The sequence below is a fragment of the Ceratotherium simum genome, chromosome 22 (genome assembly GCF_057802395.1).
Source record: "Ceratotherium simum simum isolate JZ-2026a chromosome 22, ASM5780239v1, whole genome shotgun sequence".
In the NCBI taxonomy this organism is placed as follows: domain Eukaryota; kingdom Metazoa; phylum Chordata; class Mammalia; order Perissodactyla; family Rhinocerotidae; genus Ceratotherium; species Ceratotherium simum.
The window spans coordinates 11,412,341-11,427,169 of record NC_141921.1 but is presented as its reverse complement, the minus strand read 5'-3'; the positions used below and the strand labels follow the sequence as shown (position 1 = coordinate 11,427,169).

General features: G+C 58.2%; 1 protein-coding gene across 1 annotated transcript; it reads right to left on the bottom strand.

The window, feature by feature from the left end:
- Positions 1–2,994: 2,994 nt before the first annotated feature.
- On the bottom strand, positions 2,995–8,589 carry PDZK1IP1 (PDZK1 interacting protein 1). The gene is made up of 4 exons (XM_004438515.3): positions 8,482–8,589; positions 5,961–6,069; positions 4,049–4,144; positions 2,995–3,411 (listed from the first exon to the last, which is right to left on the bottom strand). The coding sequence occupies exons 1-4, from the start codon at positions 8,546–8,548 to the stop codon at positions 3,339–3,341; spliced, it is 345 nt and encodes a 114-aa protein (XP_004438572.1). The 5' UTR covers positions 8,549–8,589; the 3' UTR covers positions 2,995–3,338.
- Positions 8,590–14,829: the final 6,240 nt, after the last annotated feature.

Sequence of the window (14,829 nt, the reverse complement as noted above, 5' to 3'; positions counted from 1 at the left end):
TGAAGCACAATAAGCAAGCGGTATATCTGCTCATGGTACTCTGAGCACGAGGGAAGTGATCCTGAAAATCATCCCGACCACCTGGCACTCTGTGCTGTATCAGCTGACACTCGAGACAACTCCATAGCGTTTTTTCGAAACCAACTCCAGGCTGGAAGTGCCTCTTCAAGTCTAACTGAAGTAAGTAGTGCTGCAATCTGCCTTCAACTCTGCAGTTCCTGAGCGGAGCCTTTAGCGCCTGAGTTTGGACGTGACCTACGTGGAACCCTGTGAAATTCACACGTTGTAGGTAGGGGAGGAAAGGGCGCTGTTCCGGGAAGCAGGAGGAGCAAGAATGTCCTGTAGCAGTCGGACAAACTCCGGTCCCACAGCCAGGGCCTGGCAACCTGAGCCTTCCGCCCGGAGAGCAGGTGGAGTGTTCAGGGGAGGCGATGCCGCACCGGGAAGTGACGCTCCAACGACGGCACCGGACTCTCCCGGCCGAGGGGCGGCCTCAGGCCAGCTTGGGCGGGTGGGGGCGGAGGGGAAGGTACAGCAGGGAGAACCGGCTGGAAATAGAGAAAGGATGCTGGTGGGGAGAGGGGACGGGGAGCCCTGGGCTCAGGTGGAGGGAGAAGGCGGAGACCGGAAGAGACAAGGAGATGGAGATAAAGACGGAGGCCGAGAGACGCGCTCGGAAGAGACAGAAACAGAAACGAGATCATCAAGACTGCGAGAGCCGAGGAGCACACCGGGACTGGGTGGGGCTGCCCTGCAGGGGAGGAGCGGGTGGGGAGGAGCAGGAAGGCGTGAAGGCGCGCCGGCCACTGGGGGTTCCTGCGGGCACAGCTCGCCGCCCCGCCGGCCGGGTCCCTCCCCCTTGTCTGTCATTCCAGGAGCTCAGAATCCCCTCCCCCCGGCCCCCCCCCAGCCCAGCGGCTGCCCGTCCCCAGGCCCCCGGGCGCCGCCCCCTCGGGGCGGGCTGTGCAGCCCCGATAGACGGTGGGGGGCTCAGCTGGTGCGTTATCAGCCTCCTCCAGGAGCGAGCCCGAGCCACTCAGCGGCTGCCAGTCTGAGATTAGGCCTCAGGAGGGTCATTCAGCGCCGCCCTGGCCCGGGCCCAGCCTCCTCTCCCTCCCTCCTCTGGCTCGGCTGGCAGGTGGGAAGGAACGATAAGGACTGGGGGCTCGGGCGGTTCTGGGGCCGGCAGCTCCGTGCCCCCTACCCCCTGTCAGGGCAGGAACATGGGATGGGGGGAAGGTCAGTGCCAGCCCGGCACCTGCAAGGACCCCCAGAGTTCCCACCATCCTGGTCCTGCCACCATGAGGAGGTGGCTGAAGAGGGTCCCGGAGAGGCCCAGGCAGGGTGCTGGGGGTCCTGCCCCAGGGACCGGGGCAGGACAGCAGCTGCCACAGGACCCTGCTGGGAAAACCTCACAGGTGTGAGGGGCTGGGCTTCGCTTGCTGCCAGGAGACAGAGGGATGTGGCTCTGCCTTCAGGCCCTGGCTGGCCGGTTGGGGGGCCAGACTTGAACCCACCCCCACTCCTCTGGGATAACTGGGAGCAGCAGTGGAACAGAATATGGCTTAATGCAGGGGAGAATCATATCCAGGCAGCCAAAAGGTCCAGACCAGGAGGCTGGAAACGAAGAAGGGGGTGTTTGTGCCTTAGCAAAGACCTTCTAGGAACCTCCATCTCTCCTTCAGTAAGTGAGAGGCTGGGCTGGCTGGTCCCCTGGCTCTGCCATCTGTCTAATCAGGAAGACTTCCTAGAGAAAGAGAAACCTTGGCAAGGCCAAGAAAAAGGAATATGCAGAGTTTAAACTGGCAGAGACAGGTGAGAAGGCATCCAGCCAGCCTAGGCTGGGAATCACACAAGCTACAACCACAATTCACTGAGCTGAAGCCCAGAGAGGGGAGGAGACTTGCCCCAAGTCATATAGCAGGGCAGGGGTAGGCCTGGGGCAAAAATGCTGTCATCCCTCTGCTCACGGATCCTCCCTTGGGGGCAGACTGCAAACTAGACCCCAGGGAGGTGAGAAGGGATAATGCAGATTTCAGATGGGTCTCCCCCAGGGGTATTTGGGTGAAGCCTTGGAACAGCAAAGGAATGGACGGAATGGCTAAGTAAGGGGGCTGTGACAGGCAGGGCAGGAGGCAGAGGGAGATCTCTGGGACAAGGTGGACTGCCCTGCCCTCTAGCCCCACTCCTCTGGATCTGGGGGTGCTCCTGCGTGAGTCTGTCTCAGGTTGTCACCCCAGACATACAGAGGCTGTTCCCGTAAAAGCTACAGTCACAGAGGTGAGGGCCTCCAGGGTCAACCAGCCCAACAGAGTCATGCCTCCTGTCTCCTCTCCTTCCACTTCTCTCCCACTAGGACCCGGTTCCCTGTCCCCAACCCCACCCAGGCTTGGGGAGGTGGTGGCATTGTGAGGACATGTCTACTCCAGCTCTGTGGTGAGACTGGCCAGATCCTCCACAGAGGGGGAGCTGAGCTCAGAGAGGACAGTGGCTCTCCCAAAGTCACACAGCAAGTCAGTGGGGAGCCCCGGACTCAAATCCAGGCATCCTGAGTCCTGGCCCAAGACTCTTTCCCGGGCTTCCTAGACCCAAAGCCCAACCCAGAGAGGCTATGAGGAGGGGATAGGGCTGGGTGGATGAGGATGAGTGAACACACTGCAATGCCAGGCAGTGTGGAGCCAGGGGGCTGAGGGTGGGGCTGGGGGAGGGGGTGTTGGCACTACACAAAGAAGAGCCTGGAATTGCCCAGAATCGCAGCTGTGACGAGCAGGTCAGCAGAGGGGGGCGTGCAGGAGGGTTTCTGCCTGGAACAAGGGTAGAGCTGGTGAGCTCCCTGGGCCCAGGGGGCCTCCCCAGGGCTTTCTGGGTAATCCTCCAGAGCCACCATGACGGTGCCTTTGGCAGGTGATTGTCATGATTCGGAAGCAACATGGGACCTGGCTGGAAGCCTGAGGGGCTGTTTCTGAGCCTGGGACCTGAGCCTCAGAAGTACAAAACATCTTTATTTCTCAGAACTGAGGGCCGTTTCCACGGAGGAGGGGAGGAGACATGAGGCAGGATGGGAGGTGCTGAGCTGACTGTCTTCTTCAGAAGGGTCTTCTGAATTGAATTGGGTGGTGGACGCCCAGGAGACCCCCAGGTCACAGTCAGTCCCAACCTGGACACAGTCTGAGCTCCAACCTTGGCTGGCAGCAATTCAAGTGAGGTGGGGCAGGGTGAGGTGGGGAGTCAGCCCCTCACTGTAGATTCCCACACAGAGAAGGAAAGGGTCCAGGGGGTGAGCTGAGCATCCATCACAGGCCCCTGGGATCAGGGCTGGGGCCTCAGGCCAGCAGAGGTCACATGGGGGTGCTCCGGACCCTGCCCTCCTCCTCAGGAATGTTCTCGTAGGCATTCTCGTGCTCACTGGACCTGAAAGAGGATGACAGGGGTCATTGCACCTTCCATCCCACCGCCTTCTCCCTGTCCCAGCCTGTGCTTCTGAGGGCAGCATCTTCCAGAGTAAATGTTTGAGCCCCAGAAGGGGGTTCCATGACCATATCTGGTCTTGCGCTTCTGAGACTGGGGGCCTCTCAGCACCACCTCCATGAACCCTATCTCCCTCCTCCCTGAGCCCCTCCCCCACTGGGCCCCACTGAGCAACCCCCACATTGAGCCCATCTCCCCACTGAGCTGCCTCCCCACAGATCCTTCTCCCCACATTGAGGCCCCCACTCCTCCCTTTAGAGTCCCCTTCCCCCGTTGAGCCCCTTCTCCCCACTGCATCCCTCCCTGTGAGTCCGAGTCCGCCCAGTGAGCACCCCCCACCCAAGTCCCCATCCTTTACTCTTCCCAGACTGAGGCTTCATTTCCCCATGTGTCCCTGCAGTCCTCACAAAGCCCCATCACTCACCAGCCCTCCCTCCCTGAACCCCTCTCCTCACTGCGCCCTGTCCCACGTGAGTCCTCCTCCTTCCCGGCCCTCTCCCTGCTCAGAAAAAGCACCGCGTCCTGAGGTCCCCGGGGGCCCCTGGAGCACAGGGCAGTCAGCCCTGTACCGGCACCTCACCTGAAGCTGGCCACCATCGAGGAGTACCTTCCGTCCGTTCCTATCATGATCCCCTCTGCCTTGTTTCCAGTGGTCATGACCATGTTCATGGGCTCCCTGGGGACAGGGATCATCAGTAGGGCTCCCTGGGCCCCCACCCCTTTGTTCCCCCACCTCCCTCTGGTCCAGTCAGGCCCTGTTCTGGGCTCTGGTTCTCACAAGTCCAAGGGCAGGGGCTGTCCCTTCACAGAAGCCCCCTCTCTCCTGCAGGGCCCCTGTCAGCGGCCTCACACCCTTGTCCCTGCTCCATGGTGGGGCCTCAGGTCCCAGCCTGAGATTTGCAAAAGATTTATCCGAGGCCTCGCAGCAGCCGCCTCCCAGCCTCCGTCTGCTGTTTCCTCTGGCCTCAGCTCAGCCCCCAGAGCAGACCCAGCAGGAATCAGTGTCTGCCCCAGATTTCCACAGGGCTTCCCTCGGGCAGGAGGAGCACACGTGATCAGCGGCCACTGAAGGCAGAGCCAGGCCAGTGGAGGAAGAAACCATTTCCAACAAAAGGCTCCTTGCCTCTGACTCAAGTTTAAACCCGCTGCAGGGTCGCCTCTGCCCCCATCTCCCCTGCAACTGCTCTCACAAGGGTCACAGGGACCCTTACCGCTGCCTGTCTTTCCTCGGACCTCCCACAGGCACCTCAGACTTAATATGTCCCAAGTTAAACTCAGCAGTCGCGCCACCTGCCTCTTGTGTTCTATGTCCCAGTGAGTGGTCCCGTCAGAGCCTGGACATTATCCCTGTCCTTCCTCCCTCCTGCTTGCTCTGTCCCTGTCACCAACTCCTGGGGGTCCACCTCCAAGACAGCTCTTAGACTGTCCCCTCTCTCCATCCCCTCTTCTGCCTCCACAGTCCAGACTCTCCTGACCTCGTGCTCAGCCCCCTGTTGCTCTCCTCACCTAGGCCGGCCCCTCCCCCACCCCTCCGCCAGCGGGCAGCCAGAGTGATGCTGCTCAGGCTGCATCCCCTCCAGAGCCTGGCTTACAGACTTGCACCGGACTCCTGCTGCACTAAAGATAAAGCCCAAAGTTCGGGGCATGGGTATACAAGGGTCTGCTTGACCCGGGCCCTGCCTACCTCTCCAGCCTCTCCATCACTCTCTCCACCCGTGAGCTGCTTGTGTTCCCTCAGTGGGCTGTGCAGGGCTGCTGCTACACAGGCACCAGGCCACCTGTGTGAGAGCTGGGGGCAGACACAGCCTTGCCCCAGCGTCAGCAAGTGCCCAGTGGCCAGGATTTCAGCCCATCCCCCTCTGTACCCGCTGCCCTGCCCCTAACTCAGGACCCCAGGTGCACTCGTCCCTGGATTGCAAGATTGCCATGCTCTTCCCACCACACTCTACCCTGAGACTGGCTCCTCCTCACTCTCCAGGCATCAGGATAAACGTGCAGTCAACCAGCGGCCGTCTCTGACGCCCCTGCCGGCCAGGTCAGGCCTGCCCTGCGCTCTGCAATCTGTCAGCGTCAGTGCTTGCACCTCTCATTGCTCCCTCCGTGCCTGCCTTCCCTTCCGGTCTGGGAGCCTGTGAGTGCAGGAGTTGTCTGTCCCATTGCTCCTCTGTACCCCCGCATGGGCACAGCAGTGGACCCTGAAGAAGGACGGAACCTTCCTTTCCAGAGGTTTTCACAGGCCTCATCACAGGCCGGGCCACCCCAACCATACAGATGGAAATATTGAGATTCCAAGAAGAGAAGACATTTCCCCAAATCCCACGAGCCTGAGCCCTCGTCCCCGAGACCCCAGACCTCAGCATCCCTTCCACGCAGTGAGAGGACTGGACTCAGGGTTTCGGAGGACCTTCTCCCGCTGCTAGAGCAGCAGCATGGTCCTGGGGCACACCCCACTTGCACCGGCCCAGCCCCCAGGGCCCCTGGACAGCACTCACGGCTCTTCCTGGCACCAGAAGTGGTTGACAGCAAAGGCGATTGCAACAAGGACCAGGAACACGGCCACGGCGATCAGGCCCTGCATCCAGGGCTGCAGGTTCCCCAGGCCTGGAAAGAGGGGGTGGGGCTGCTACAGCAGGTGAGGCCACAGTGGGGGCAGCAAGTGCAGAACAGGCAAGGGAGGGGCCCACACCCCAAGGGCTGGGGCCTGTGTTAGAGGCCACCAGCCAGCTGCCAGGACCAGGGGAGACATTCTGGGGTGGCAGGGGTGGGAACAAGGACCCATCTGACCCCCCTACTGAGCTTAAGAAACGGATGGCGGTTTGGAGGAAGGAAAACAGGAGTTTGAAGAAGGAATGAGGAGCCAAGGAGGAAACAGGCCTCAGAGTGCTGTGTCTGAGATCCAGGCAGCCCAGAGTCTCCCCACCCCCACCGGGGGTCACATGCAGGGCACCCCAGGGAGTTCCTGGGCCCTAGGGACCAAAGGGCAGCCCCCTGGACAGCCAGCCTAGGCCCTGTCCATTGGAGATGGGTCCCCTCCTCTCTGGCTCCCAGCGGCTGGCACAGCCCAGAGCTAATAGGACTGGGCTGGCATCTGGAAGATCCTGTTCTGTAACCAGAGGTTTCTCTGGTGCTGGGTGGGGCATAGGAGTGCAGGGCAGGCGGGGCTGCTCAGTCAGGGGTGCCCAGAGAGAGAGAGGGGACAGAACGTCTTTGGGAGGGTAAGACAGAGGGGCGAGCTCTCCTCTGGGTCTCAGGGGCCAGAAGGAAGCTTCAAAACCTCACCCTCTTTTGGCTCTTCTGGCTGGGTGCCCAGGGGACTAGGCCAGAGCCTAGGTCGAGGCCCATCCATGCACCTTGACCCTTGATATCACCTCTGACCCTCAAGTTTTCCCAGAAGTCTCTGCCATCAGTCCACTGGCAGCCCCAAAGGCCCTACTTTCCCCAGACATCACTGTGCTTCATGAGCCCGAGGGAGCGCCACCCTGCAGAGGACAGACACACAGCAGGTAGAGGTCCCAGGAGGGGACAGAGGCCAACAGGAGGCTTCTGAGGGGTCCTGCCTCCAGGCCAAAACACCAGCATCCAGTGCCATCTTGTACTTTGAGGGACCCAGGCTGGGCATCAAAAACCTCCTTTTGCCTCACTCCCACTCAGAAGTCTTTCCTTAAGTCTACCTTAAAGCTCTCCTGCTGAGTGAAGGCCCTGCTTCTTCTCTGAGCTCTCTATGAGCCTGGCAGGTATCAGGAAGGAAGACGGGGTCTGGGAACTCGCTGGCCTGTGGTCAGGTCAGACCTTGCTCATCTCCTTAAGTAACAGAAGATATACAGTGTGCTTACCCCGAGTTCCACTGTTTACAGTGGTTACCCTGAGACTCATTGTCTCCCCAAGAACAGTGGCTCACACCTGTTCCTTCCCTAGGTCAGTGATTGCTCAAGGATTGAGGGTTAGGGCTCAAGCCCTGGGAGGCCTCTTCCTGCTTCCTGCAGTCTCTGCAGCCAACTCCCTCCAGAAACACCAGGGACCACAGTCCCCTGCTCCTCTTTCCATGTGGCCCAAGGGTGAGCATATGGCACAATGGGCAGAGCCTGGGGCAGGAGAGAGGTGATCTGAGCCCTGACCTTTCTTGCTCTGCTCTGTGACCCACACAAGTCACTCAACCTCTCTGATCTTCAGTTCCCAAGAGGGCTTCCAAGACCTGGGAGATAGAGTTGAGGCAGACGTGCATGAGAGCTCAGGGCACCTGCAAGGAGGGGGTGCTCTGGAAGCATCTTTGCCAGCCCCCTGGGGACCCAAGTCCCACCCACAGAGTCCCCAGATGCACATGCAGATCTCGGGGCGCAGTGCTTCACCGATACCAAGCCTTTCCACACCCCTGACCTTGCAGCAGCCCTGGGAGGTGGGCAGGGCTGGTTTATTAGCCTCATTTTATGGATGGGAAAACCAAGTCTCGGAGAGGGTCAGTGATTTGCTCTAGGCCACACAGCAAGACAGAGGCAGAGCTGGACAAAGAGCTCAGGTATGTGGTGAGGGCCACACTGGGGACTGTCCCCTACCCAAGCCCAAGAAGCTGAAGCAACCAGGACTCAGGCCAAAGCCACGGCAAACCCCTGGCATCACCACCCCTCCCCTGGGACAAGCCTGCCATCGAGGGGTGGCTCGGGCCCCACTGCCACCCTCCTTGTAGGCCCGACCCCTGTCCTCAGGACCCAGCCTTCTTTAAGGCAATTCTTGCTCTTAGAGCCTGGGTCTCAACTCCTATCCCCCACCCAAGACCCAGCATTTCCCCTGCTGCCCCCATTTCTCATTTGTGGAAAACGAGTCACAGACAGAAGCTCGGCTCAGCAGTCTCTGCCTTTGGAGGTTCCTCTGACTAGCCGAGGCCCTGCTTTCCCCTCCAAACTACAGGTGGCAAGGGTGATGAGGGCCAGAAGACCACCCATCCACCCCTGGGTTACCAGCATCCAGCCCAGCCCGCTCCTCACCACAGCCACCAGGGCTGGCCCGGTCCTGCGCTACCTTGTTGACAGCTGGCGGGGGGCACTGCTGTGAGCAGGCCCAGAGTGACCAGGCCGAGGGCTGACATGGCTGCAGGCAGCTCCCGGGCTTTCCCTCCTGCCCCTGGTATCTGGGCTCCTGGAGCTGCTGCGGGTCTGTCGTGTCTGCTGAGATCAGCCTAGGCTCAGTGTGAGCCTGGAGGAGAGGAGCTCGTAAGGAAGAAGGTGAGGGAGGAGGGAGAAGGGAGGTGGAGGGAAACTGCCCTCCCTCCCATGCTAATGAGCTGCTGGCCTGGCCTCCTCTGGCCGGTGCCCAGCCCACTCAAGCCGGCATTCGAGGTCATCTTTCTGAGGCCGGCTAAGGAAATGGGTCTGAGGACCAGGGAGATGTAGAGAGTGTCGGGGCCTCACCTCCAAGCCCCAGGCCTCCCCAGAGTTTTTGCATCAGCTCCCCCTTCCCGGCAGTGGGGCTGGACTGGGAAAGGAGTGACACGTTATTGCTCCTGCTGTGAATGAGCCCAGAGGGCGGGGCCTCTTGGAAGGCTGACAGTGGGATTAAGAAATTTGCTGGCTGGAGAGCTTGGGGAAAACCCAAGAGCTGGGAAAGTTCAAAGCTGTCCCTCTCCTTGAGCCTGGCCTATGTCCTGTTCTCCCCTCACCTGTCCCTACTTGGCCAAGCCACACCCTGGGGCCCCAGTCCTGGGACACAGCCCTGGCTTCTATCCCTCTACCCCCAGCCCAGCTCAGTAGCTCTCTAAATCCACCTTCTCCCATGGGCACCACGACAGAGGGCCTGAAGGTCCCAGTGGCTGACCTTCCCGACCCAGCCCATCTGACCTGGCCCTGTTCAGCTGTTCCTCCTGGCCCCAGATGTGGTCCCTGGAAGCTGGGCGGAGCCTCTCTAGGACAAGATCTGGGCTGGTCAGAGGCATCTACACACACCTTCTGATCCATCTCTACCCATCACAGGGAGAGAAGCGGGTGAACACAGCCGCTAGGGGGGACAAAGGAAGAACACCCCCAGGTGTCAAGGTCCAGTCTGGGGTGCTGAACCCCCAGGATCTGGCCCTCCAGCGAGGCCTGGGGCCAAGGGTCACGCTGGTCCCCCGTGCCCCAGCCACCTGAGGAGTACAGGAAGACGGAGAAGGTGAGAGTCAGGCTCCACACACCCCAAGAAAGAAGGAGCCAGCAGACTGGGGCCAAGTCTCAGAGATGGAGGGTCCCCAGAAGCCAGAGCATGAACTGGAAGCCCCTCCACAGCCTCCCTGCTCAGAAGCCACCAAACTACTGCCCAGGGGACCTCTTGGGCAGCCCTTTTTCTGTGGAGGGTCTGCAGTGGCAGCACTCAGACGTCACGCCTCGTCCCTGCTCCTGTGTGTGTGTGGGTGTGCGTGTGCACATGTGTGTGCAGTGGGCCCCATTGCCATCCAAAGATGGGGGTCTCCAGTGACCTAGGGGAACTTTGCTTCGAGTTGAGTGAAGCCTTCCATACGTATATGTCCTGTTCTTCCTCCTTATCCCAACTGGGTGTCCTCAGAATCTTCTGGCACAAAGTTTGACAAGAGTAGGCACTGTGGATGTTAATGAACAGCCAGGGAGTCACTGACCGGAATGCAAGGAACAGGGTTGAGTTTAACAAACATCTGCTGAGGCCTTCTTGGAGAGTTGGAAGCAGGAGAGTCGCATGGTGAGATGTGTGTTTGAGAAGACACCTCTGGACACAGAGTGGAGAAGGAAAGCGGAGTGCGAGGCTGGAGGGAGGCGGCTGCAGCAGCCACACAACCAGGGACACGGCCTGCTCCAGGGGAGTGGCAGTGGGAAGGGATGTGAGCCCTATGTAGGAGGCTAACTAGACAGGACGTGGTTGCTAGAACACAGTGACTAGCAGGGAGTGGGCGGTGAGGGATAGGGAGGAGCTAAGCCCTAGCTTTCTGGCTTGGGCGGCTGGTGCATGGTGGCTCCTCGGAAGGGGCCGGAGCAAGTTTGGGGAGGTGGGGAGGAAGGATGAGCTACAGGCTCAGATGTATTGTGCTTGCGGTGCCTGTGGATCCTCCAGAGGCGTTGGGATCCCTGGGTCCGGAGTAGAGAGCTGGATCTGGGAGCCGTCTGTGGCACAGCGTTGGTAACTGAGTGGAGGGAGCGCATGGTCTCCCCAGGGTGTGCATGTGAGTGCAGTGCACATGTGTGTATGTGTGTGGTGTAGGGGGTGGGGGTGTAACAAGAACAGGGAAAAGAAGGAGGCAGTGAGGGACCAGGACACAGCCCCAACACATAAGAGTCTTTCAAAGGAAGAGGAGTCAGGATGGAGCAGGAGGAAGAAACCCCAGAAGAGTGGGGTGTCCCAGAAACCCAGGAAGGAGAGGGCCAGGAAGACATGGGCAGGACGTCCCTGCCGTGACCCCCTCCAGCTGGTGGCCCCCGAGAGCAGCCCAGCCTCTCCCATGGGTCCCTGAGTCGCAGGTCCTGCCTCCCTCGCCCAAGCGTCCCCCCTTCCCTAAAGAACCAGGGGAAGGACAAGGACTCCCTGGGCCATGCTTTGGGGGCGGTGGGGGAGGGGAATGAGCAGGAAGGACATCAGGTGACCAACAGGAGGAAAACACACCTCTCAGGTCAAAGTCCCCAGCTTTGGAGCAAAACAAGTTGTTCCGGAAAAGGGGAGCGTGGGTGGATGGATGCTTGGCTTTGAGGCTGGTCCCTGCTCCCTGGGTGTCCTCATCCGCTGAGGGGGGTCATCTCCTCACTGTATGGACACAGCCCTGCGTCCCCATGGCAACAAGCTGGGCCACCTTGCTGGTCTGGCTTGGACCCAAGATCTGGACTCAGGCCTCAGCAGCCCCACGGGGCTGGACCCTGTGTCCTCATCTCTGAGCCGCTATTCCATCAGTGCTCAGTTCCTCCTTCCTGTTTACAGCCCAGCTCTGCTACCCCAAATCTTCTTGTTCCCTGAAACAGGCCCTCCATCTAGCTGGACCTTGTGTGATTCCCCTTCAGAAAAGCTTAAGCGAACCTAGGAGGTGCCTTTCTCCACCACCACATCCTGCCTGCCATTCCAGTTGTTGCCAGCAGGTGGCAGAGTCCAGCTCCAATCCCAGACTGGTTGGGGAGGGCAGGGAGGGGGCCGGTTTGCAGCTAAAGATTCTGCAACTTCCCCTCCCTCCAGCCCCCCACTTCCGCCCCTTTCCAGGGGTGGTTTGGAGGAAGGGAGGGTGGTCACTGACATGTGAACAGTCAGTGATGCTGTGAACAGCGCCCATGGCATGCTCAGGGCTGTGCTGCAGAGAAGCAGCAGACGACTGAATTGTTAAGGAAGGCGTCCTGGAGGGATGCTAGGACAAAAGTTACTGAATTGTTGGACCTAGTAGAAACACAGCTCGGGGAAGGCCTCCAGGAGAGCTCAGCCTGAGGAAAAGCAGAGCAACACATTCAAGAAGAGTGTTTAGAGCACAGAAATAAATGTTTTTTCCACTCATTCTTATCATATTTCATCTCTTGAATGTCTTTGCTGCAAGCCTGAGAGCTCCTGGAGACTTTGTTTTATTCATTCAAACAGATCCTGTATAAACCCCTTAAGGGCTTCCAGCAGCTCTTAAGATACTATGCAAACTTCTCAGCATGGGCTTGAAGACCTCACAACTTCCTTACCCTCCTCTCCAGCCCCAACTGGCCCCATGGCCGCCTGCCACTTGCTAACAGTAGCCAAGCCCTTTCCCACAGCAGAGCCTCCTCCACACTTGCTCCTCCCTCCTGTTTGTCTGGTGGACTCTAACTGATGCTGCAAGTCTTGCCTTAAATGTCAGTTTCTCCAAGGGGCCTCCTCTGATCTCCCTTCTCCCCCACCTGAAGTCACTCCTTCTGTGACTCCCCGCTGCTCGTCTCTTCACAACCATTATCAAAAATTGCAATTACATATTGATTTGTGTATATTTACACATTTAATGTCTGTCTCCCCAGAGGAAAGGCATCGTCTGTGTCACGCCAGCACGCTAGTCCTGAGCACAGTGCCTGAGCACACACCCAACACACACTTTTTTCCTAGCATCTTCCTCCAGGACGCCTGCCTTAACAATTCAGTCGTCTCCTGCTTCCCTGCAGCACAGCCCTGAGCGTGCCGTGGATGCTGTTCACAGCATCACTGACTGTTCACATGTCACTCTCAGTATATCCGGTGCCTGCCTCCGGCCTGGCAGAGACCAGAAGCTCAGAGAATGATTGTTGAATGAATAAAGCATTTCAGCTCTAGTTGGGTCTTTTCTCTCTCTGACCTCTAGGGCAGAGGCTGGTACTGATTCATCTCTGTGTGTCGTCATTGTTCGGAGGAGTTGGAGCTGTCCAGCCCTGGAATGAGAGTGAGCTCCCCATACCTAGAAATGTGCAAGCAAAGGCCAAGCGCCAGGTCATCCAACAGGGGCGTCTGCAGGAGGGGTTCTGGCCCTTCCAGCTCTGGAAGCCTGTGATTCTGCGACACCATTAACAGGCTATGATAGATTTTCATATTTTAATCAGGTTCTGAGGGAGGGGGCTGGTTAGGACTGTGTGAGTCTCTCTTCTCTCAGACTCAGCATTTCATCACCTGGTCCCCTCCACTGAGCACTCCCTTCACAAGGGCCCAGGGCAGAACTCAGGGGTTCATGAACTTGCACAGGGAAAACATTACATCAGTATTTCACTAACCTCTAACTGAAATTTACCATTTTCTTCCATTAGGAATGAAAGCAACAAACCACAGTGTCTCTGTGATATTTCCTATCATCACACAACTGTCACAGACATTTGGATATATCATTTATGATATATGGGACTGTAACAGTCATTAGACCGTCCGCTAGTCCTTGTTATTTATTATATTATAAAGATACACATACTTACTATATTACAAACTGGTATTTTTAATATTTTGATAACTATATTTCAATATAATTGGTCTCCTTTGCAATGCTACACATTATATTTGATGCATTTAAAAACATTTCTCCAAGAAGGGGTCCATAGGCTTCCCCAGACTGCCCAAGGCACAACAAGAATTAAGTCCTGACTCACGGGGAGCCTGGGGCAGGTCAGCCCAAGCAATGCCTCATGATCTCAAGGTCATACCTGGAGAAAGACTGGCACACTCTGCACGGAGGCTTTCTGGAGCTCAGAGCTGGGGGCCATGGTCAGATTGCATGGGTGCTTGCCCCCACAGAGGGCCCCAGCGCCTGGGAGCTGGAAGGGGCAGAAAGCACTCTGGAGCCAGCCAAGCCAAGGAATGTCCTGGCGGTGACTCCTGGGTCCTAGGCGACCCCACTGGGCCGGTGAGATTTATGGCAGGACTGGCCAGTGGGGGAAGATCGATCACCTCCTCCTGCTGCCCACTCACTCATCCATCCAAGAAACTAAAGGGCCGGCCCTGTGCCGAGAGCCCCGCCTGCCAGCAGAGGTCCCAAAGCCAGAACTGTGCCCAGTGGTGCCTGCACAGCCCCGCCCCCTGCCAGGGCTGCAGGCTGGCAGTGGGACCGCGCTGGGGGCTGGTTTCTAGTCAGCCTCTCCCGGCCTCAAGGCTGATCCCGGATGGTGTGATCTTGCTCCTCATTTTTCAGCCAGGGAAACTGTGACCCAGAAAGAGACAGTCGCACAGTAAGTTAGTAGGAGAGAGTGCTAAGCGCCGGGTGTCCCTGTGTCCAGCCCAGGGCTCGGCCCCTCTGTCAAGCACCTGCTTGTTGGTCAGTTTCCCAAACAGCCTCTGGCTTGTTTCATTCATTCTCTCCACACAGAGTGTCCACCACGGGATGGAAATACAGCAGTGAACAAGAGAGCTTATGCTGTACAATTATCTAGTTACAGTTGCATCAAATGTTTCAAAGGAGATGGAAGGATGCTAAGAGCATATAAATGGAGATGCCCTCTAGTTTAGGGAATCAAGAAAAGGTAGTATTAGGTCTAAAATTCATTCAACAAACATTCATTGAATGCCTCCTGTGGCCCAGGCACTCTGAGATGCCAGGGACACAGAAAGGAAGAAAACAGTCCCTGCTCCTATGGAGCTCACGTTCTAGAGGAGTCAGCCAGGAAACAAACACATAAAAAGATGCAATAGGTCACATGGCAATTTGGGAAAGACAAGACAGGAGCAGGAGAAGGGGGGCTGGCAGGGAGGGTGCACTATTTTACAGATTCCTCGGGGAAGGCTCCTGTAAGAGGAGACAGGTAAGCAGGGCGCTGAAAGTGAGGAAGCAAGATGTCCAGCTGTCAGAGAGGAGAGAGTTGCAGGCAAGGAGGACAAACAGCAAGTGCAAAGGCCCTGAGGAAGGAGCATGGCGGGAGGTGGCAGTGTGGCTGAGGAAGTGAATGCAGGGAGAGGGCAGGAGACGAGGTTTTAGAGGCTGGGGCGAGG

Bases quoted from the DNA above. Each gene is read 5' to 3' on its own strand.
- PDZK1IP1 (XM_004438515.3), bottom strand. From the start codon at position 8,548: ATGTCAGCCCTCGGCCTGGTCACTCTGGGCCTGCTCACAGCAGTGCCC. The intron at 4,145-5,960 runs GTGAGTGCTGTC...CCCTGTCCCCAG, and splicing joins TTCTGGTGCCAGGAAGAGCC to GGAGCCCATGAACATGGTCA. The intron at 3,412-4,048 runs GTGAGGTGCCGG...ATCCTCTTTCAG, and splicing joins TCGATGGTGGCCAGCTTCAG to GTCCAGTGAGCACGAGAATG.